Source organism: Dermacentor variabilis, unplaced genomic scaffold (assembly GCF_050947875.1).
Source record: "Dermacentor variabilis isolate Ectoservices unplaced genomic scaffold, ASM5094787v1 scaffold_13, whole genome shotgun sequence".
NCBI classification, from domain to species: Eukaryota; Metazoa; Arthropoda; class Arachnida; order Ixodida; family Ixodidae; genus Dermacentor; species Dermacentor variabilis.
The window spans coordinates 22,462,034-22,483,916 of record NW_027460291.1 but is presented as its reverse complement, the minus strand read 5'-3'; the positions used below and the strand labels follow the sequence as shown (position 1 = coordinate 22,483,916).

At 45.1% G+C, this 21,883-nt stretch overlaps 2 protein-coding genes across 11 annotated transcripts in view; one reads left to right on the top strand and one right to left on the bottom strand.

The window, feature by feature from the left end:
• Positions 1–4,716: 4,716 nt before the first annotated feature.
• On the bottom strand, positions 4,717–8,703 carry LOC142566611 (uncharacterized). Its single transcript, XM_075677453.1, has one exon. The coding sequence runs from the start codon at positions 6,849–6,851 to the stop codon at positions 6,126–6,128; it is 726 nt and encodes a 241-aa protein (XP_075533568.1). The 5' UTR covers positions 6,852–8,703; the 3' UTR covers positions 4,717–6,125.
• Positions 8,704–9,354: 651 nt separating this feature from the next.
• The window catches only part of LOC142566780 (uncharacterized), a 217,358-nt gene continuing 204,829 nt past the window's right edge, over positions 9,355–21,883 (top strand). For 6 of the 10 annotated variants that reach the window (XR_012825127.1, XR_012825128.1, XM_075677668.1 and 3 more), the window contains exon 1: positions 9,356–9,497. Coding sequence is in view for 8 of the 10 variants with exons in the window: in XM_075677668.1 (XP_075533783.1) it covers positions 9,390–9,497 (108 nt within the window). In the remaining 2 variants the exon portion in view is untranslated. Of the gene's footprint in view, positions 9,498–9,528; positions 9,633–10,163; positions 10,443–21,883 lie in introns of those variants that run through there. The other 4 variants (XM_075677667.1, XM_075677661.1, XM_075677664.1 and 1 more) reach the window with 3 other exon arrangements.

Below are 21,883 nucleotides of genomic sequence, written 5' to 3'. Positions count from 1 at the left end.
GGTGTTTTCGGGAGCAACGAGAATGTGAAAGGGGACCTGTTGGCCAAATTGTGCTTGAGTCCACAATTTTAGCAGAAAGGGCTGGCCTCTTTGTGGACTTCGCAACTTGCGATGCAGCGGCTTGGAACAGGAAAATGTGGCGCATCTTTAACATTCGAGCATCTTTGAAGGAAGTGGTCTGCAAGAAGCCCCATCCTGTTGAGAGCAGTCGGTTCTTACATTTTCTCTTTGATTTTCCTCACCTAGTCAAAAACGTGCGAAACAGGCTTCTCACCACGACTTTTGACACCCCTGATGGTGCAGTTTCAATGAAGTTTTCAAGAGAAGCTCTCAAACTGGATAGCAATGCTGTCACTATGAAAGCAATGCCTGGAATAACCAGCGTCCACGTATTGCCCAACAATTTCGAAAAAATGCGGGCAAGTTATGCATTCCAGTTGCTTGGGCATGGTCCTTTGAGGGCATTCTTTCTTTACCGTACTCAGTTGGAAAGGAGCTGTGGTAAAATTGAAGCGACAGAGAAGTTCTTCATGAGAATGAAGTCACTGATTGCTGTGATGACTGCAAGGTACACAGCCGAAGCTCTCCGACTCCATTCTGCAGGTGAAGAAACCATTAAGGAAATGCTCCGTTTCCTGGACGTCTGGGAGCGCCATGCTGATAAGAAGACATTTCTGAGCGAGTCCACTGCAGAAGGCTTCAGAGTTACTCTAACAAGTACTCTTGAGCTTCTTCGCTATTTGCATCACCAAGTTGGCTTTAGCTACTTGACATCCCGGCTGAGCCAGGATAAAGTGGAAAACTTTTTTTGGAGTCGTTAGACTCTCATCTGGCTGCAACTCACACCCAATGCCACAGCAGTTTCTGCTAACTGTTAACTGTCTCTCTTTTTATAACTTGGCGCACAGTGTTGCAGGTGGGAATGCAGGGGGAGATGTCATCAGTTCTCTTCTTGATGTTGGGGACCGGGAAGAAACTTCAAAGCAACAGCTGATTGACCAGATGATGCTTCGCACAGAAAAACAAGCGGTACCTTCAAGTTCACATGGCAATGAAGCAGTGGAACACGAGTACCATGTCCAGAGGAGCGACTCAAGGCTTATATATTACATTTCCGTATACGTAGCGAAAAAGTGTGCTGCCTACCAAATGCTGTGCGTGTAATGACGGCCTCTTACTTCCAACAGAAGAAGGACGCCGCTTGCATGCTGCAGAATTTGTGCGCCATAATAATGAAGGAGGTTTGCTCTACCCCTCGGTGGAACTGTTCCGCTTTATAACAAGGCTTGAAGACATTTTCACAAATTGCTTTAGTGCACAAAAAGTTCATCGGGAAAGTGTAATGGACATCCTAGACATGATTCATTGCGCCGCTCCCTTGAAGGTGGGATGCAGAGATCATGCAGAAAGTCTGACTCCTCGCATAGTCAGCTTTTATGTCACCATACGGATCCATTTTTTTATCAAAGGCTTGAATAAAGCATATATGCTGTCAAAAAGAAAGGCAGCACAGCACCTAAAGCTAAGCAGACTGACTTAGCCCAATTTCTACGCTGCTTGTTAAGTGCATTAAAGCTCTCACGATGATTGTTGTGCTATTACAGAGCGCCTGCAATAAAATCCTATGGGACAGAGAAAGCAGTTTCGAAGTCGTTCTTCCTATTTTTTTTCTGCGCGTCAGATTTCGTCTTGTGCGGCACGTACTTTAAAAATGAAGTGCTTTCTCGTGTAAATATTAAATCTGCCTTAATTTGCCGGATATCTGTGCATGTGCACCCTAGCAGACACTGTAAACAAGGTGTCTTTTACGATCGCGAACATCATGGGAATATTTGGTCCCGCAAATGACAATTGCTTCGCAAAATTTAGTACTCGCAAATTATTCCGGTATCGCCATCTAGTTCGAGTTGGCGACTACGAGCGTGAAAAAAAAATTGCAGCGCATCGACTGTCCTTCGTCTGCTACTGGCTTTGCTTTGTAAGACACGCCCAAAATCTTACGGCCACCTCAAACACCTCTACGCACATAAAGTACCCAAAATATAATTGCAAACCAAAGCTGAATTGCGTTAAAACAGCGGCTGTACACGGTCGTCCACTCTTAGAATGCCGCACCACAGAACACCTATACAAACTTAGAGAAGGGAAACTGTACCTTCCACAGTGCTACGGAAATAAGCGTAGCGGTGGCGTCGTGAACTAAAGTATGTGACCACGGGTGGCGCTGTACAACAGGAAACGGAAACGGGGTTTTGCACAGTATGGTCGCTTTACCCATAGAGTTTCCTACAAAAATTTTGTAGGAAACTCTATGGCTTTACCTACTGGGTTCTGGCTGATGCGCATCGATCGTGCTCCCGCCAGTTAGGTTGCTGTGTGGCAAACGTAGCGCCTACATATGTATGTAGGCGCTACGTTTGCCACACAGCAACCAAACTGGCGGGAGCACGATCAAGGCGCAGCAGAATATATGTAGCGCTGAGTCATATCGAGTTAAGGCACACTCTGAACTGACTTTTAAGGGCATCCCGAGCGGTTTTTCGTTTATTACGCCGCCGTTACCCCGAGTTGTGCCGCCGCGCTCCAGCTGTTGCATTTCGTGTAGGGCTACTGACAGAGTGCGGTTTCCAGGTGGCACGATGGCCTCGACTGGAATAAACGCACACACCAAAGATTGAGTAAGCTTGAAAATATTTTATTTGCATTTTACAAGTACAACAAAAAGCACACGTCTACGGATCCACACAAACGCGGTTACATAGTCAAGAACATAGTCAAGAAATGGCTCATTAATAAGGGTAGCACAGACGCACAAGAAAGAAGACCTAAGCTACAAAACGTACAGTCGGCTGCTAAACATAACTTCTCTGTCACCGCGTGTCACTTTTATACAGCATCTTTAGAGCCCTACCAGGCCGGGTAATTTGGCGAAAAGAACGCAACAGCTTACGGCCGTCAGCTGCCTCTTCCTTACGGGTGTCATAATTATCCTAATCTCCGCATCAACGTCGTGCAAGTCCGCATACAGGTATCTGTATCTGAACCGCATGTGCCAGCTTAATACATGTGTAGTGAAATTATGATAACCACTGCGTCTTATCAAACGTATTGGTTTTGCAAATGCGCATTACAGCTGACGGAACGACATACTGTAAGTGAAGCACAAGAGAACAAGGACAAAAGGAGGATGCAACACTTGAAGAAGAAGTGAAGAATTAGTAGGCGTACAGCAAACAAGCGATGACGGAGAACACACAATGATGCATCGGGTGTTCTGTGACATCGCTTTGCGTACTTACGGTGTTATGGAGATCAACGGCATAAAAACGTACCTTCAAGCGTATTCCGTCAACCTCCGCCGCATTCATTATGATAATCAACGCCTAAACAAAATGAGGCACTATTTTTTGCCAAGAGTAGACCTCTTTACAGCACGTCTGTGTAATGACTCGCAGACGAAACCAGCATGCTTTCGAAAATGTTTTACCGCCGTAGTATTCGAACGCCAACGGCCAGGAAACACATCGATACCAATAGGCTGTCGGCTGTCGGTGGATAATCAAGTACAAAAACCTTGACGCTATGACTAAAAAGCAGCTTAAACAATCAAATTTTAAAAAAAATCAACTGCCTATTTGCCTGAGGTAAAAAAACATCCTTAGACACCTCGATTGTTCATGTCAATGGTTTGTGTAAATTAAAAAAATTAGCATGTTCAGCGCCCCTAGCAGAGAAAGCACCAATTAAAGTATTCGACCAAATTACAGTAGCTCCACTTGCGCGCTTACGCTGAAACGCGCCTCGATTGATTTTTCGCCCTCTGTGGCCATTTGTTGAACTTGAGAGTGTGCGGGGCCTGGCCGCACCGTGCTGCCGGCGCTCCGCGGGGCGCCTCTGTCGGGCGCCGGAGAAACTATTGCGCAGGTGCAGTGAGCCGCAGGCGGGGCTTCGCGCGTCGTCTGCTACAGTGCGCCCTGTACTGCGTTGAAGTGGGCTTCAAATTTGCACTGCCTCCGCAGAACGCCGATCGGAGAAACGTTTCTGAATAAACAAAAGACTGCTGAGAAGCCTATCAGCTGTGTTTATCCCGTTGCAGCAACCGTAGCCAAAGTTTCCTGCTTGCCTGGTGAAGTTGAAACACACAAATAAGCATACCGGGGAGAAAATGCGCGCCGCGTAATATTCGAAGCTTTATACTACTGCTGCAGCACTACGATCCGCCAATATTTTTAATTTTTGGCGTCTTGCTGAGTAGCTGGTAATAAGTGTTAGCAGACGACTGCTGTTGTCTGCTGAAATCTCGGCGCAACGAAAATTAATCGGAGCGGAATAGTAATTGTGCAGGTGGAGCTACATTTTCAGTCTCCTATTTTACCTTCCCACAGATAGAGGTAGACGGCCAGGTAGACTCATCAGCGTATGAAAACAATCCCTAAGGTTTACCAGGACCTCAGTCTTCAGCTTTGCATGGTTTTAAGTAGTTGCTGAGAGGATATCTATTAAAGCAATAGCGTTTAATTGTTCCTACTAGCGTCCGTCCGTTACATTTTAGGTCACGTGACCTTAATATCACGTGACATCACGGTGCAGCGGGTCGTGGTGTCACATGAGCCCTCTGCCACGCTTGCGCCAGCTGCTCTTCTCATCTGTCACGAAATGAATTCAAGCGCGGCAAATTCAACTCAGTGGAATGAGTCGCAAACGGCTTTCGCCTTCCCGCAGTTAATCAACACCTATGTGCCTCTAACGAATTTTAGAGTTCACAGGTGGCTGCAGGAAAATATGCCGTACTGTGTGTCACGGATCTCCTCCGGAGAACACTCTGGCCGAAAGAATGGACGAGGCGACAGGTGTACGCACACAGATGCACATTTAATACAACCCACGCGACACGAACAGCAGCACCCAAACCTAACAAAACTAACACACAAGATGCAAAAACTATCAGTACACACGACCCGGTAACACTGCCACTAGCGTTCTACTGTTAGTGGTTGGCGTTCGTGCTCACGTCTGGTTCGGTGCGGATGTGGCGTGGTGTAGGTCCCGTAGCCGGCGTCAGAGTGGCGTTCGACGTTCGAGGGCTGGCGTCGCTGGAGCCGTCGTTGGTTGCGTCGTACACGCTCCCGGTCCAAGCGCCCGTGGAGGTGTGGCCGATGATGTTAGCGTTGGGGCACCACCCGGAAGGGTGGCAACAGCGGTAGAGACACCCCTGGCCGTAGCAGGTGGTGGCGTCCTCCGTGGACTCCCCGGAACGGGCTCAGGAACGGCAGGAAGTCTGCGGTGCAAAGCCGTAGAACACGAGCACGCCGGAGCGGTAGCCGGCGTCGCTCTCTTCCGGTCGAACCGTCCCTCACCCGCCGAGTCTCCGCTGCTTTCTTCTCCCCCCTGTGTCTCGCCCTTCCTCGCCCTTTTATAGCCTTCTTGTTAGTCCACATAATCCTTCTCTTCGTCTTCTTCTCTTCTTCACCAATCATCGCTTTCCATCTCACCGGATACTTCTCCACCAATCATCTCTTGTCACCTCACAGAGAACTTCATCTTCTTTCGTCTTCGGTTAATCCACGTCATTCTTAACGCCATCCTCGTCGTCTTCTTGAAACCTTTCTTCGTCTAGCATTTTATTTTATCTTCCCTCTTATATGTGACAAGGGCCCCCTCTCTCAAGGATTTTTCCCTGAAAAACTGCTCACGTCGTCCTCCTCTTCAAGTCATACAACCAGCCGACTATCTTCTGTGGCGATTCTGGACCCATCACACCACACAACACAACGTAGATGACCAGCACACACCAAAAGCACATCACTAACACATCACTGCCGTTGTCCATACAGTGTCCTTAACAAACATGTTAACGTTCACAACCAAACTGCGTTTTCGGAACACTGCCGTTGTCCACACGGTGTCCTAACATAAACATGTTAATGTCCACAACACACTCCTTTGTAAAATCACGTAACAACCACAACACCAACACCACGATACATCCCTAAGATACATAGCACAGCAGCGACAACAAGATACCTCCCAGAGATAACTAGAGCTGTTCAGTTGGCTCTACTCATGAAGTCCGCTCCAACGTTATCCCTGTTTTTAATACATTCCGCCTAAAATTAGTATTCTTGTTAGGCCAAACTGGACTTACTGGGCTCCTTGCTCTGCTTGTCCTTGCTATGTTTTTCTTTGCTTCCGTGCTCGTCCTCGTTGTTGTGTTTCTCCTTGCTTTGTTGCTTTTCTTTACATTGCTTATCCTTGCTGTGTTTCTCCTTACTGCTCTTTTTCTTGCTATGCTTCTCCTTGGAGCTCTGCTTCTTGCTCGCCTTCTCCTTACTGCCTTTGTCCGCCTTCTCCTTGCTTCCTTTGCCCACCTTCTCCTTGCTGGACTTAGCTTTGCCAGCCTTCTCCTTGCTTCTGGATCTCGAGCTGCGTTCCTTAGAGGAGCCTTTCTTGGCCTTCTTGGACTTGCGCTTGCCTCCCCCTTTCTCTTTGGTGCTCTTGCTGCTGCTTTTGCTGCTTAGCCAAGTATAGAAACCCCTCTTTTTCTTCTTCTCTTTACTATCCTTGCCTTTGCTCTTACTCTTCTTGTCTTTGGACTTGTCTTTGCTCTTGTTCTTGTCTTTTGACTTGTCTTTGCTCGGGCGCTTCTTGTCTTTGGACTTGTCTTTGCTCGGGCGCTTCTTGTCTTTGGACTTGTCTTTGCTCGTGCGCTTCTTGTCTTTGGACTTCTCCTTACCCTCTTTTTTTCTTTCCAAACGCTGCGTTGCTCTGCCTGTCGCTTGAGCTCTTTGTCTCCACTGCCGACGAGAAATTGACTGCTCCACCACTCGCCTGAGCTGTTGTGGACCTTTCATCCTTTGGGTTCTCTTCAACGTCGAGCATCCTCCACTCAGGATCGGGGTCCTCGACACTTCTTGCACCCGTAATGTTTCCCACGATGAGATCGTAGATGGGTTGCTCTACGCATTTTGCCACTGCCTGTCCAGTATAATATGGCATGGACACTAGAATTCTGGCTTCGGGAAGGTACCTTACTTTGCTATCTACAAGAGTGACGACAGACATTTCCCCTGTAAGATCCTCGTCCTTCACCAGGTTTCTCCGAACCAAACCTGTGTTGGCTCCGCTGTCTCTAAGCACCAATACATGACGGTCCCCTATTTGCCCAACCACTACCGGCATTGCTGCTTTTGACTTGGGTGCTCCATTGACAACCTCATTCCCCAGCGGCGTTTCTTCTCCTTTCAGCTGTGGAACTTCAGGTGGTGTGACAAGCTCTGCCCGAGAGTCGACAACGAATACAGATTGGTCTTGCCCCAGAGCTACCCGCTCGAATCGTTGCAGATACGCGTCCACATCATCTCTTTTGTCATCAAAAGTAGCCATCAACTTTCTTGGACAAACCCTAGATGGTCTAGGGGATTCGGTACCAGCTAAAGAACGCTGATCATCGTTCGTGGTCCCCTCATAGCCTCCTACGATATGCGCCTGTTTCCGCAAAAGGAACTCCTTCTCCCGTTCTATCTTTCTTTTCTCCTGTTCTGCCTCGCGAGCTACTTCGCTAGCATCTGCGCGTGCTTGCGCCTTTCCTCTCTCTGCCTTTTTGCTTCTTTCTTCTCGTCCCAGAGACACATCGCCTCTTCCTTGCTTAACCCTAGCTTTAGCGCAAGTTCTAGCGTTTTTACCAAATCCATACTTTCAGCCGTCGATAGATCGGAAGGATCCGAGACAAATAAAAAAGAAACAAGGAAATTAATCCTCGCAGGCTCGCCACTTGTCTTTGTCACGGATCTCCTCCGGAGAACACTCTGGCCGAAAGAATGGACGAGGCGACAGGTGTACGCACACAGATGCACATTTCATACAACCCACGCGACACGAACAGCAGCACCCAAACCTAACAAAACTAACACACAAGATGCAAAAACTATCAGTACACACGACCCGGTAACACTGCCACTAGCGTTCTACTGTTAGTGGTTGGCGTTCGTGCTCACGTCTGGTTCGGTGCGGATGTGGCGTGGTGTGGGTCCCGTAGCCGGCGTCAGAGTGGCGTTCGACGTTCGAGGGCTGGCGTCGCTGGAGCCGTCGTTGGTTGCGTCGTACACGCTCCCGGTCCAAGCGCCCGTGGAGGTGTGGCCGATGATGTTGGCGTTGGGGCACCACCCGGAAGGGTGGCAACAGCGGTAGAGACACCCCTGGCCGTAGCAGGTGGTGGCGTCCTCCGTGGACTCCCCGGAACGGGCTCAGGAACGGCAGGAAGTCTGCGGTGCAAAGCCGTAGAACACGAGCACGCCGGAGCGGTAGCCGGCGTCGCTCTCTTCCGGTCGAACCGTCCCTCACCCGCCGAGTCCCCGCTGCTTTCATCTCCCCCCTGTGTCTCGCCCTTCCTCGCCCTTTTATAGCCTTCTTAGCCTTCTTATTAGTCCACGTAATCCTTCTCTTCGTCTTCTTCTCTTCTTCACCAATCATCGCTTTCCATCTCACCGGATACTTCTCCACCAATCATCTCTTGTCACCTCACAGATAACTTCTTCTTTGTCTTCTTTCGTCTTCGGTTAATCCACGTCATTCTTAACGCCATCCTCGTCGTCTTCTTGAAACCTTTCTTCGTCTAGCATTTTATTTTATCTTCCCTCTTATATGTGACACTGTGTTCCCACTTAGTTCAAAGTATGTGGCTGGCGTATTGAAGCAGGACATCTTGAATTGGGTATGTGGAGAATGTGGACAATACTGAGGGCCTAGTAAACCTTAGGGATTGTTTTCAAACGCTGATGAGTATACCTGGCCGTCTACCTCAATCTGTGGGAAGGTAAAATAGGAGACTGAAAATGTAGCTCCACCTGCACAATTACTATTCCGCTCCGATTAATTTTCGTTGCGCCGAGATTTCAGCAGACAACAGCAGTCGTCTGCTAACACTTATTACCAGCTACTCAGCAAGACGCCAAAAATTAAAAATATTGGCGGATCGTAGCGCTGCAGCAGTAGTATAAAGCTTCGAATATTACGCGGCGCGCATTTTCTCCCCGGTATGCTTATTTGTGTGTTTCAACTTCACCAGGCAAGCAGGAAACTTTGGCTACGGTTGCTGCAACGGGATAAAAGCAGCTGATAGGCTTCTCAGCAGTCTTTTGTTTATTCAGAAACGTTTCTCCGATCGGCGTTCTGCGGAGGCAGTGCAAATTTGAAGCCCACTTCAACGCAGTACAGGGCGCACTGTAGCAGACGACGCGCGAAGCCCCGCCTGCGGCTCACTGCACCTGCGCAATAGTTTCTCCGGCGCCCGACAGAGGCGCCCCGCGGAGCGCCGGCAGCATGGAGCGGCATTCTGACTGAGAGTGGACGGCCGTGTACATAACCAAACGCGCTTTCTATTTTTGTGTGCCATGTACGCTTCAGAGGGGAAACAGGACGAGCTTTCAAGAGCGGTCGCTTGCAGCGCTGCCGCTGCAGGTGCCACCGCGCGCGTCAGCGGAGAAGCGTATCACTGGAAGGTATTCTAGTACACTGTAATTACGAAACTCTATTTCCGAGATTTTCTCTCTTGCTCGCTTTTACTCGCGCCTGTGCATAAACGGCTGGCGATCCCTCAAATGAACGTCTCGTCCCTACACACGGCAAACCGTAGAGTGAGTATACCAACAGTATAATAACTATGTGGCAAACCCCCCTTGAGCGACTGCTTTCTGTGGCTGCCGGATGGCGGCGGCACAAGTTTACGCTCGCGTAGTTGCGGCAGCAGCTTGAATCGCCATAAGTGAAGGCAAATTCGCACTATATTCCTTAAAAAGGTAGGAAATTAACTGTGGTAAGCGTTATACTACACGCCGTAGACTCCAAAACCCGATCTTTCAGCAAATTTTGAGCAAGAACAGTGCAGCGAAATATGCCGAACCCTGCATGTCTCCTCACGACGCTAACGAAATCCGCGATATTTGGACGTAAAATTGTCGTCACATCTGTTTGTTACTGAACTAAGCGTCTGTATCCGAGCCAGTTGGTAGTTGGGATTGAGGAAGGAAATGAAAAAAAAAATGTTTTCCTTCCTCCATGGTACCATGGTAGTTCTCGTCGTCTCCTCGTCTCCTCTCTCAACCTCTGTGTGCGCCGAAAATCTTCCACCGTGGCCTAGGGCACTCTAGTTAAATGAACCCACAAATACTAACCAATCTCTTGACTGCCTGATATCGTGCCTTACTTAACTTAAGCTGTTAAAAATTTATTAGTATGGACCGTATGCGAAACTGCGCTTGTTGGCCGTATTAGCAATCTTGGAAAGCAGACGCGGGAAGGCAAGGGAAGCGCGTCGGTGTTGTATTTCTCACAGGCGCAAATATGTCTGTGTTGTGTGCCGGTAATCTTTCTTCCTTGCGGACTGCGTAGTCGCCGTGACCGCAAGCTCTACCCTCATGGCTCGATTTGCTGAGCCGCCGGTTAAGGTAATGCCTTAGCAGATCGAATATGAGCATGGGGAGATGCTTTGTGGCCCCCATGTGCCAGTGCATGTTTTGTACGGAGTAACTCGGAAATCCGCTAAAAAATCTACCTCGTTCAGCCAGGGACCGTAGTTGCGGCCTGCTAGTGCTGCACTCGCATCGCTGTAATCGTTGAGAGCGCAGGCCTCGACAGTGTTGTATGCCTTGGAACGTTACACTAATGTGCGGCTGGTTTGAGTCGCTGCTGGCATATTCGAATGACAGTCCTCTACAGAAAGCCTTTGGAGGAACGTCTCGCACCAGTCGCACACCTAAGAAGCTTGTGGCCCACGGAACGGATCTTTAGAATGCTTAACTATTTCGTTACAGCTAGAAATGTGCTTATTTTTGGTGCTTCTATGATTTAACATTTTATTTCGAGACATAGTAGTCGCAACGTATAGTGCGATGCATAAAATTATAGCCATAATCACTTGTATTTTGTATGAATGTAAAGCTGGTAATAATTGTTGATACAGTTTTTCAGAATTATTACGTGAAACTTCAATGAATCACGAATGAAAGTAATAATGTGTTCAATGGGGCTGGTTGGTTCATCTTTAGAATAAAAACAGGAACAGTGCAACACAGGACGAGCGAGTAAACAGCGCTGTGTCCTGTTTACTCGCTCGTCCTGTGTTTCGCTGTTCCTGTTTTTATTTGAAAGTAATAACTTTCTATTATAAGTACCGAGAGTTAAAAAAAAATCTGAAGCAAACAACATGTGCGCCTGGTTCCCAATTCTTGTAAGACAAATCACGCAAAAAATTATGAATATTTCTTTGTGTCAATACTTGCCATCTTTATGCCCGTGCTATGCGGGAAAGCAGTAGCTTTGCAAATGTGAAAACGGGTAAGTTCAGGGAGCAGTCGTATTTTACTCATTGCAGCAGTCACCTGGTTTCTTTTTGTTTTTCTCCCTTCCTTAGCTTCACGAAGCAACAGTTGTCAGATCAGGGAGCATGCAGTAGCCTCCTCATACTTGATTATTGTGTTCGATGAGCTTTTCTGTCCGAGCAAGGTGGTCAAGTGTGAGTTCAACTGGCACCACAGGCTTTGTTCAGATCCTGTAAAGTGGTGTGCAGCAATGTTGAATGTTGCGCAACATTGTACAGTAATGAATAAGGGCACTTGCACAGGCGGTGTTCCAAATGTAAGAGCTTAGACTAAGGTCTGTCTGAAATTGACTCCGTGCTCTTGTGTGAATGAAAGCGCCAACACGATGAGAAGGATTCCTCGTAATAATTTGTATGTATGCTTTTGAAACGCTTAGGATAAAACCAACCCATGGAGCCAAAATTAAGGTTGCACTTGACGTTAGTCTAACACATTTATCAAAATAACACGCAGCCATGAGCATCTACTGTTGTTCAAGACATCATTAAAACACCCTGTTTGTCCGATTGGAAAATTGTCAACCTGAGAGGAGCTTCTGTGTCTTTACTGCTGCTGTCATTTAAAAGTGCAAATTTTGTGTTCTTTTATTGGGGAAGTGCTAGGAGTACTGGAGGCTAGTTTCAACGATACCCATGAGACAGAGTTTTATACTTCCAGACTCTCCTCAATCTGCCAAAAATTGTCAAACCTGACAAATAGTTAAACTTCAGTCATCATTTCTGACGGTGCAGTGGTGTTGTTGGTAGACAATTCCAACAGAAATGTTAAAGTTTTTGATCAAATTGATTGTTTTATATAGGTGGGGTAACGAAAGTGTTAATCGTGCTTGATTTCACTGGAAATGAAAATCCTAGTTTGAGGAAATCATGGTTTGTTTATTAAATTTAACTGTTGTTTCACCTGAATGTGCCGTGTTGCAAGTGTGAGATCCTTTCACAACAAATACGCACTAAAGGGATCTCCTTTCTAATAAAATGTATGATCATAAAATTTGAAGTAATTTAAGCTTTCTACAACTCATTCGTTTTCAGTGCTATGAGAAAGTAGTGGAGTCTAGTGTGTGCATTTTCACGTAACTTTTGTGATCATAGCGATGCATTCAGTAATTTTGCTTCCTAACTATTTAAGACTAATTAAGCAGCTGTATTGAAACTGTAAAATTTTTTTTCTAAATATGCTTGCCGATATTTCTGCACTGTATTCCAGAGCCCATTGGTGGGAAATTAAGGTATAAATTTGCGCAAGTTGATTAATCATGTCAAGCAGTTTCCAGCACTGACAAACAAGCGTGTGTTGTACTCTTGTCTGTCAGTACTGAAAGGCATTAAACTTGGTCAAATGTTTTCTTGTTTTGTTTTTCCTAGAGGTATGTCAGAACTTGTGTACCAAGGTGCAAATTATAGGACGCCAGGTGGTCAAACCTAATTCACTGTGGCATCTCTCATAGCCCCTATGGTGATTTTAATTGTTAAAACCAGTCAATCAGTCACTGATATGCATATGCAGAGGTATTGCAAAAGTGCATAAGTTGTTGCAATCTGTGTACATTGAAGGGTGTTATTGCAAACCTTCATTATAATATGGAAGACCATACACAAAATGCACCTTGATTTTTTTGTTTTTTGTGTGGACAACAAGACAGCATGTCTTGCTTTGTTTTAGAGCATTAAATGAGCAGCCTTCCAGTCCATTTGTTGTGGTCCACACATGCTGGGTTTTCATGTGCAATGTGCCTGCTATTAAAAAGCATCTGTTCACAAATCTTTCCAACAAAAAGCTTTTTACTGGATTTGTTATGAATAGAGTTAGCAGCAACCAAAAGCTGCTGACTGCTTTTTGTTCCTACTCGGAGCTTCTGGAGACTTGCAACTTGGGCTAGTTAGAAAACAGGATTAGCACAGCGCAAAAACAGAGTCAGGGGTCACACACATGCAGCGCTTCTTATCTGTCCCCATGGGTTGTCATGCTGTGCTAGTGCTGTTTCGACACGAAAAGCTGTGCCACATACAATAATGCCCACCATGTTCTGCATTTCGTTTCACTGACTTTGTGTGTTGGCATGACCAGAAAATTATTGCAAACCTCCATTGCACATCTCTTGATGCCATTGTATTGGTGGTTATCATTCCATGCCACCAGATGGTGCCACCAGTGATGACGCTTCTCCACTTTTGCTGGAGGCACTGCTTAATTCTGACATCTGAGAGAATTCACAACTTGCCTACTGTTGTTTGACACATGGGCATGGTACATGGGCATTCCTTCATTTGGGCGCATTTCGATGGGACCGAAATACAAACACGCCTGGGTGCACATTAAAGAGCCCCAGGGGGTCAAAATTAATCCGAAGTCCCCCACTATGGCATACCTCATAATGATATCCTGGTTTTGGCTGTTTTAGCTTGTGAAACCCGTAATCTAGTTAATTTAATTGGCTTACGCTTGCGTAAGAGAAGAAACTGGCAGAAGTTTCACAAGCTGGAAGATGGGCAGCCTTTCGAGTGCAACGGCAGGCTCCCAACTGCACGTACAACAACAACACTTGCCTTGTTTCTTCATGGCACTGTTGCTGAGCAACTGTGAAAGTTTATTTACCCCATTCAGTAGTGTTGTGAGGCCCTTTAAGCAGGGTTGCCAGATTGCCTCAACAAAAAGTAGCCAAATAATCTAAAAATGTAGCCCAAAAGCAGCCCGACCCAAATTTTTTGTGAGCAAAAAGTAGCCAAAAACATGGCCAAAATGTTTGATGATGGTGGTCTTATAGATGGTGTAGACAGTGTCCAAAAATCACAGCGTATTTTCCTGCTCAAAATTACTTCCACTCCATGCAACCAGCACAACACTGGCCTCAATACCTGCATCAAGAATTCTAGTGAGAGCTGCCACTCAGACGTGGATTTCGACACAACTTATTGTTAGAATGAACCGAAGGATTTCTGATGTTGTTGGTATTTACTGAGCCATGTTCTGAGCTAACGTTAGTTCACGCGATTGCTGTACCGGAAGCATTTTTCTATAAGAGTCAGGCAAATTATTGCCAGCTCCAGCCTCACGGATCAGCTTCGGCTCTTCAAGATCATGTGCCCATTAGGCAGCCTGAGTGCGAGGCACTTAAATAAGAATGCCTTTCCTAAGCTTGATTCATAAAATAAACATATTGTTTCTCTCCTGCTCTCTCTCTCATTTTTTTTTCAATTTACTCAAAAGCAGCTCGACGCTGAGTTAACAGACGCTGTCGCTTGGAGGCACACTGGACTCTAGAGAAAATGTGAAGCCTTCTCGCATTTTCCTCATGTGAAAAAGCAGCAGTTGTGACTGCAATTTGCCTTTGAGTGGGAACACACAGAACGACCTGCTGGCCCATAACGGAAGAGGTGAATTAAAGTTTATAGTTTTAATTGCCACTTGGATTATGGTGCTGGCAATAATTCAGGTGGTATTAGTATTGAAAAGAGTTAACTGTGCAATATTAATGCAATAGTGTTAAGGGCCTCGCATCGTGAAAAATCCGGCGTCCCATGTCGGACATCGCTTCGGCAAAAAGAATTTCAAACAAAATTTCTTACGAACTTTCGAACCATGCTTGCCCAACCATTCTTCTACCACCAAATTTCCTCATGCCTTGTCTTTCATTCTTTACAAAGTTATTCCTCGGAATTTTGAGAACAGCAGCCCACAGATAAATTTAATGGAAAACAGCACCGACAGCGCATATCTTCTATTTAGCTCTTCACAGACTGAAATATTCAAAGTGTGAAACAATAACAGGAGATTGACCCACGCAAGAGGCCGCATTTATACCAGAAAGCCCACCTTCATGCATAGCGTTTGCTGCCAGCGTTTCCTGGTAAACATTATTGTTCCATAAGCTGCAGTTGCCGAGAAGCATGAAAAGCAGTCGGGGATCTTCGAATGCTATCATGTTCCGCTCTTAAAGGACCCCTCACCAGGCCCCATATCAAATTTTGGTTATACGCTGGAAGCTGTTACGTGTCCTTTAGGGAGTGTTCTGCCGCAAAAATGTTTCAAGTCCGCTCAATAATAGCCAAGATAGGAATATTTCAGTGCCGCGAACCTATGATTTCAGGAGGCGAACTGCCACTGCACAGCGAGACACTCTCTACAGTCTTCTAGCCTCCGCAATTTCTTCCCTGCGTTCTCCCATACCGGACCTCAAGGATCGTGTGGCGCATACGCCACGGGCCCCACCCTCATTCTTTTTTTCCTCCTCGTGTTTTTTTTTTTTTTTTTTTTTCGCTGCACACCAGCTGTTGGATTGTCTGGTTTCCCGCAGCGCACGATTTTGCGCGATGTGCACAAGGACACATGACTAGCGGTATAATTCAATGCTACACGAATACTGAGGCAGAACAAGCGGATCGAAGAGCATGATCACGGTGCTGGAACACGGTTCAAAATGGCATAGTTTTGGTACCTGCGCACGTGACTGCATGACCGTGTGAACAAGCAGACGAAGCGGAAGTACATCTGGCTTGCTTCAGTGCGAAGTAAAACAAAAAACACGCTGACATTCCGTTTCTGTTTTATTATTTCTCTAAACTTCCATTCAATTCGAACAACAGATCATACAAATAGCTGATGGTGCCTTGAATAATTCTTCAAGTCACATGTCACCACGAGCACCATCACACTATGGACTCAAGTACGTAGGTGCAGGGATGCGAGTACGTCACCGTCCGGCTTGGAGCGCAGCGGCCATGAGGAGAAGGGAAAACGGCGTTCGGATTGAAATTTTAGACCTTTCCGTGGCGACTAGCGATGTAATACTTTGCAGACACGATCGTTGGCGCACATTGTATGCCCTGCGCTTGTCAGCTCAAAATGGCCAGACCTGGTGAAGGGCCCTTTAAAGGCAGAACTTGAGCGTCCTCTAAATTTTTAAGCAGGGATTCTTTGGTAAGATTCGTGCGATATGAAAATGTGTACATAAGTTTCTGTGAATGCAGGCACGAATGCATGTGCTGCCAAATCTCCAACGGAGGCTGTGTACCTTACTTTCAGTGCGACATTAAAAAAAAGAAATGTAATTGTCCTAGGGAACACACAAAACCAATTTATATGGGTAATGCACTGCTGTCATGAAGTTAAGTACAAAGTAAATCCCTTTGTCTAACAAATTCAAGCACTATACATAAGAATAGGAAGTCAGTACAACACTGCACCTTTACAAACTGGCAAGAACTCTTTTTCCCAACCACCACTGTGATGTGTAAAAAAATAATAAAATATGGACGTAACAGTACCACAAGCACCTATTATGCATATCGAATGCAGATTTTTTTTCTCATCACAGCTGGAAAATATACGGGAGCAAAGTACAGTGTAATGACCAGCAAGATGAAGGAAGAGGAATTACAATGATGATAAAGTATGTGCATATAAAAAGTAAGCCATAATTGCAATTACTCGTATGCACAAAGTTTAAAGCGAAAAAAATTGTTGCAAGAGTGCAGTATGAAAATAGACGAGTTATCATCCTGATGTTGGCAAAGCAATCACTCCCTGACCTTTGGTGAGCAATTGCCTTGCCATCTTCACTGTGGACGAACATCCTTTTCATATATTTACAGAGCTTATCATCGTAATAATATGCAATGTTGAAGCAGTACCATGAAACAGTCTCAACTTTCACGTAACATGTAGCTGCTCGACTGAAACAAATAATAAAATTAAAGAAAAGTAAAACATTGCGTGGAGTCCCAGTTGATACTTCTCACACTGGGGATTAATGCAAAGGATTAAATATGCAATCTAGCCCCATTTCAATGAACTTCCACTGCCAGTTGGACCACATAAAACTGCAGAGTTGAAACACGACAGTAACTTCATCTTGCTGGAAATCTTTGCGACATTCCCCACTCTGCCAGACTAAACTTAATGTGAAGGAGAGCTCTCTGTGTCTCATTCGACATGCAGCTTCTGAAATCATTTTCTGTCAATGAAACCTGGATGAACACTCGTTTCACGAGTTCATTCAAAAGAGGCAGCACAATTGGGAACAAAGCAAGCTCACACAGCAGGGGGTACATTGGATTTCCGGCACAGTTTTTTGCATTCCTGATACTTGGTAATACTAGAGCAGAATATTTCGTTTTGATTGTCAGTGGAGACTACTGTGCTTCGCTGAGCGTGTACATAAAGACAGTAACTGTCGTGTTTCTTGTTTAAAGTGACTTGCTGATTTTTTCATAATGTTGCTGGGTAAATAAATAACACTGTGAGTTGCAGGAAAACCAAGCAATAGGCTTCGAAGAACCCTTGATAGACATTGAAGGACCATGGGCGAAAATGACTCGCCACGACATGCGTGCGATTACTTGAGCTGTTATATAAATTGACATAATAGTGTGCTGTATAGTAGCTGGCACGGAACATGTACTCGACAACTGTTGGCCCCACTGTTTTTCTTACTGAACCACGCGTGAATTGGCAGCAGATGATGCCGGAACAAAAAGGAGAGAGCTTATCACTGGAATGGTGTATAAATATGGCAGCCATGACTTAACGTTATCTTCCCAGCGCCGACATTGCCTAAAAACCCAGCCTTTGAGGTTGCCTACATGTCTTTGTAGCAGCAATGAGCTTTGGGTTTTCATAAACTGGCGTTCTCGAATTTTGTCAATGTTGACGTGTCCTTGGGACTCTGAAGTCCTTAAGCCAAAAATAGGCCAAATGTAGCCATGTAGCCAACTTAGAATTTTCGATGCCAATCCACATAAAATGTAGCCCAATTTGGCTATTAATAGCCCAATCTGGCAACCGTACCTTTAAGTGTGCAAACCCTAACAGCATAGAGTTTCATACAATAATTGCTAGAGGGAATTGTGCTGCTAGTGTATATGGGAGCTGCAACGGAGGTGGTTCAGCCAACATGAGCATGATGGACAATACATGGATTTGCCTGAACTTCATTCTTCTGGCTTCAAATGCCTTCGTGGCTTTGTAATCACGGCATTTTCAACAAAGTACTGTGTAATAAATGATTAAATAAGTATTATTAAAATTGCCCGATGGCAGGATCGAACATCGTTTTCATATATTTACAGAGCTTATCATCGTAATAATATGCAATGTTCAAGCTGTACCATGAAACAGTCAACTTTCACGTAACATGTAGCTGCTTGGCTGAAACAAATAATAAAATTTAAAAAAGTAAAACATTGTACACAGGACCTCTAGCATAGAAGCCCGATATCGAAACCATTATGCCACGGATGCATGCATCGACAAGTGACATAAAGCGCCTTTCTGAATTTATCGCAGGCAAGCCAATGCCTTGAGAAGCTTGGCATGTTTCGATTTGGCCATCTTGACAAGCTGAATTGTCGCAATTAGGAGCAATTGTGCGTGTTCACAGTGTCTTCTGCACTTCGAAAAGTATAGATTTCTCTGAAAATTACGACAATGAAGGCATATAAAGCATAATAAAGCCACAAGAATGTCTCCAGCGGCAAGCACGAAGATCAGACAAACCCATAATTCCCACTAATGATTGCAGCACCAGAGTAGTGATTGTTGTAGGAAACACTATGCCTAACAGTATGGGCAGCCTTTGCAGAAAGCTTTGGCATCTGAGTGACAAGAGTTGTTTCTAGGCACCATTGGAGGAAATTCCTGGCATTCTGATGCTCGAGACACTTGAGAGAAGCATTTCCCAGAGCCTCTCGTGTTTCAGAACACTGACCGCCTTGTTCCCAAGTGGGTCTTGAAGCTCTTTCTCAACTTCACTGCATAGAGTGCGGTGCCAACCCTTGACTGGAGAAGCCGCTGCTGCTCAGTAACGCTCTTTGGTTCCCCAGGATTAACTGTTAAGTGTCAGTGTGGCTACTTTAGTTGAGCATTAGTGTTGGAAATGCTACGTGGAAATTCATTTTAAGGAAAAGACGAGATTTGTCTCCACATCATTGTCTACTTCTATGTTATTTAAGTCAGTGTGGAAGGTAACAGCAACAGAAAGAGAAGTTCACAGGACGAGCATTGTCTAACAACTGAAGTTTGTTAAGACCAACACACGAAAAGAAAATAGCAGCTGCATGCCGTTAAGTGACATGCAATAGATTAGCAAGCAGTTGCATGTCGTGCTCTTAACAAAGAGGGACAAGTTCCCAACATGCAATCATCATGCAACATTTGTATATAAAAGGCTCACTTGTCTTTGTGCTTGACAGTGATGTTATGCTTCCCATCCTGCATTCTCTTCGTATTGCTGCCGCCTTCCGTGGTTATTAAGGTATTTAATCATTCCAACTACTTTCTCAACTACAACTTATTCCAATACCTTTGTGTATTTTGTACATGAATCCTTGTTAACTTACTGACTTCACTCATCTAACCAGTTGAGGAAGGGCACTATCATCCTTTCTTGAGTGAAGGAATGTTTCAGAACATAGGGGTGAAAGTTGCACAGGGGTGCCAGTACTTGACTTCGTGTGTCCAGTGTATTGCAAGGTACAAAATGTGCACATGCATTTGAATAGAAAAGAGCCACAAAATGCACTGTCGTGATGCTGAAAGCAAATCTATCGTGCATTCTAAAAGCTAGAGGTGAAACTTGGATTTCTCATTAATTTCTATTTCATTATGTGTTTAACAATTTTCTACCTAAACCTCTTTGCTTTACAGTACGTTTCTTGAATCTGTAGGACTGTGTTGGGGGTATAAAAATAAAAACGCCCTGAAATGGCTGATGAGAAAACAGTGCAGTGAGCAGTGCAGTGCAGGGACATAAAAAGTGTGCTGACTTTAAATTCACCATTTATTTGTGTGCAAAAGTATATGAAGCTTACAACACGTACTTGCCTCTGCATAAGAATACGCGTGATCATTGAGATATGAAATTTTTTTGCCAACAGTGTCACCGATTGTAAGCTTGTACATTTGTAGCTTTTTTTTATGCATTATGCATGCCCGTACAATTTCCTTTGTCAGTGTGCCACAATAATGTTTGCCTCTTTATATGTTGTCATACAGCCATAGTGCTCGCAGTGCAGTGGTGTTGCTTGGATCTCCAGGTAGTGTCGGTGTTATTATTAAACGGTCACTAAACAGTCATGCTAAGCTAAGCTGGGTTGATAAATTATGCTTCTGAAAACACCAGCTTCACCAGTCTTGTGTAAAGATGCTAAAGTGAAGACTGGCTTCAAATTCCTGCGCTAGCTTCTCGTTATTGTAGACAGCATCTGCTTCGTGTTAGTCTGTCAAAAGAAAAGGACTACATTGTATTCTGGCAGAACCAGACTGCTTCTAATGCGCCTTGAAAACTTTTTCTGCCCAGAAACAGCGAAAACATGCAGAAAAACTTTCATTCTGTGACGTTTGATTATAATAATGCCAAGGATTGGGTGTCAAGTTCAAAGTCAGAAACTTCATCTGTCATTTTCTCTGCTAATGACAAACATTCTTCTGCCAAATACTAAATGTAAATTGAGTCTTGGAAACATTCTTCACCAGGTTCATTAACTTGGTGTTGGTCTTTCATCATCATTATCAGCCTATTTTTATGTTCCCTGCAGAACGAAGACCTTTCCCAGTTAGCTGATGCCAACCTCTGCTTGCAAATTTCCTAATTTCATCACCCCACTTAATTTTCTGCCGTCCTCGACTGCGCTTTCCTTCTCTTGGCACCAATTCTGTAACTCTAATCGTCCACCGGTTATCTGCCTTACGCATTACAGGGCCTGTCCAGCTCCATTTTTTTTATGTGAATGTCAACTAGAATATTGGCTATCCCCATTTGCTCTCTTATCCACACCATAGAGTTTCCTACAAGAATTACTAGAGGGAACTCTGGCGCTGCAGTCGTTGTCCTACCATGGGAATGATGGGAAGTACATGGATTTGTCTGATCTTCGTGCTTGTGGATTCAGACGTTCTTGTGGCTTTGTATATTACGTTATATAAATCTTATTGTCGTATATTTCGGCGCAATCTATATTCTTCAAAGTGCAGAAGACGCCGGGAACGCGTGCAATTGCTATTAATTACAACGATTGAGCTTGTCCAGGTGGCCAAATCAAAACGCGCCAAGCGTCTCAAGGCACTGGCATGCCCGCGATAAATTCATAAGGGCGTTTCATTGGCTTGTCGATACTTGCGTCCGTGGAATAATGGTTTCAATATCAGGTTTCTATGCTAGAGTCCCTGTGTTCGAATCCTGCCGTCGGGCAATTTTAATGATGTTTATTTAATTATTTGTTGCGCAATATACTGTTGAAAATGACGAGTTTACAAAGCCGTTTGAAGCCAAAATGACGAAGTTTAGGCAAATCCATGTACTTCCCATAATTCCCATGCTGGGACAACCGCTCCCATTGCAGCTCCCGTAGACACTAGCGCCAGAGTTCCCTCTAGTAATTCTTGTAGGAAACTCTATGATCCACACCACTCTCTTCCTGTCTCATAATGTTGCACCTAACATTTTTCATTCCATAGCTCTTTGCGCGGTCCTTAACTTGCTCTTGAGCTTCTTTGTTAACCTCCAAGTTTCT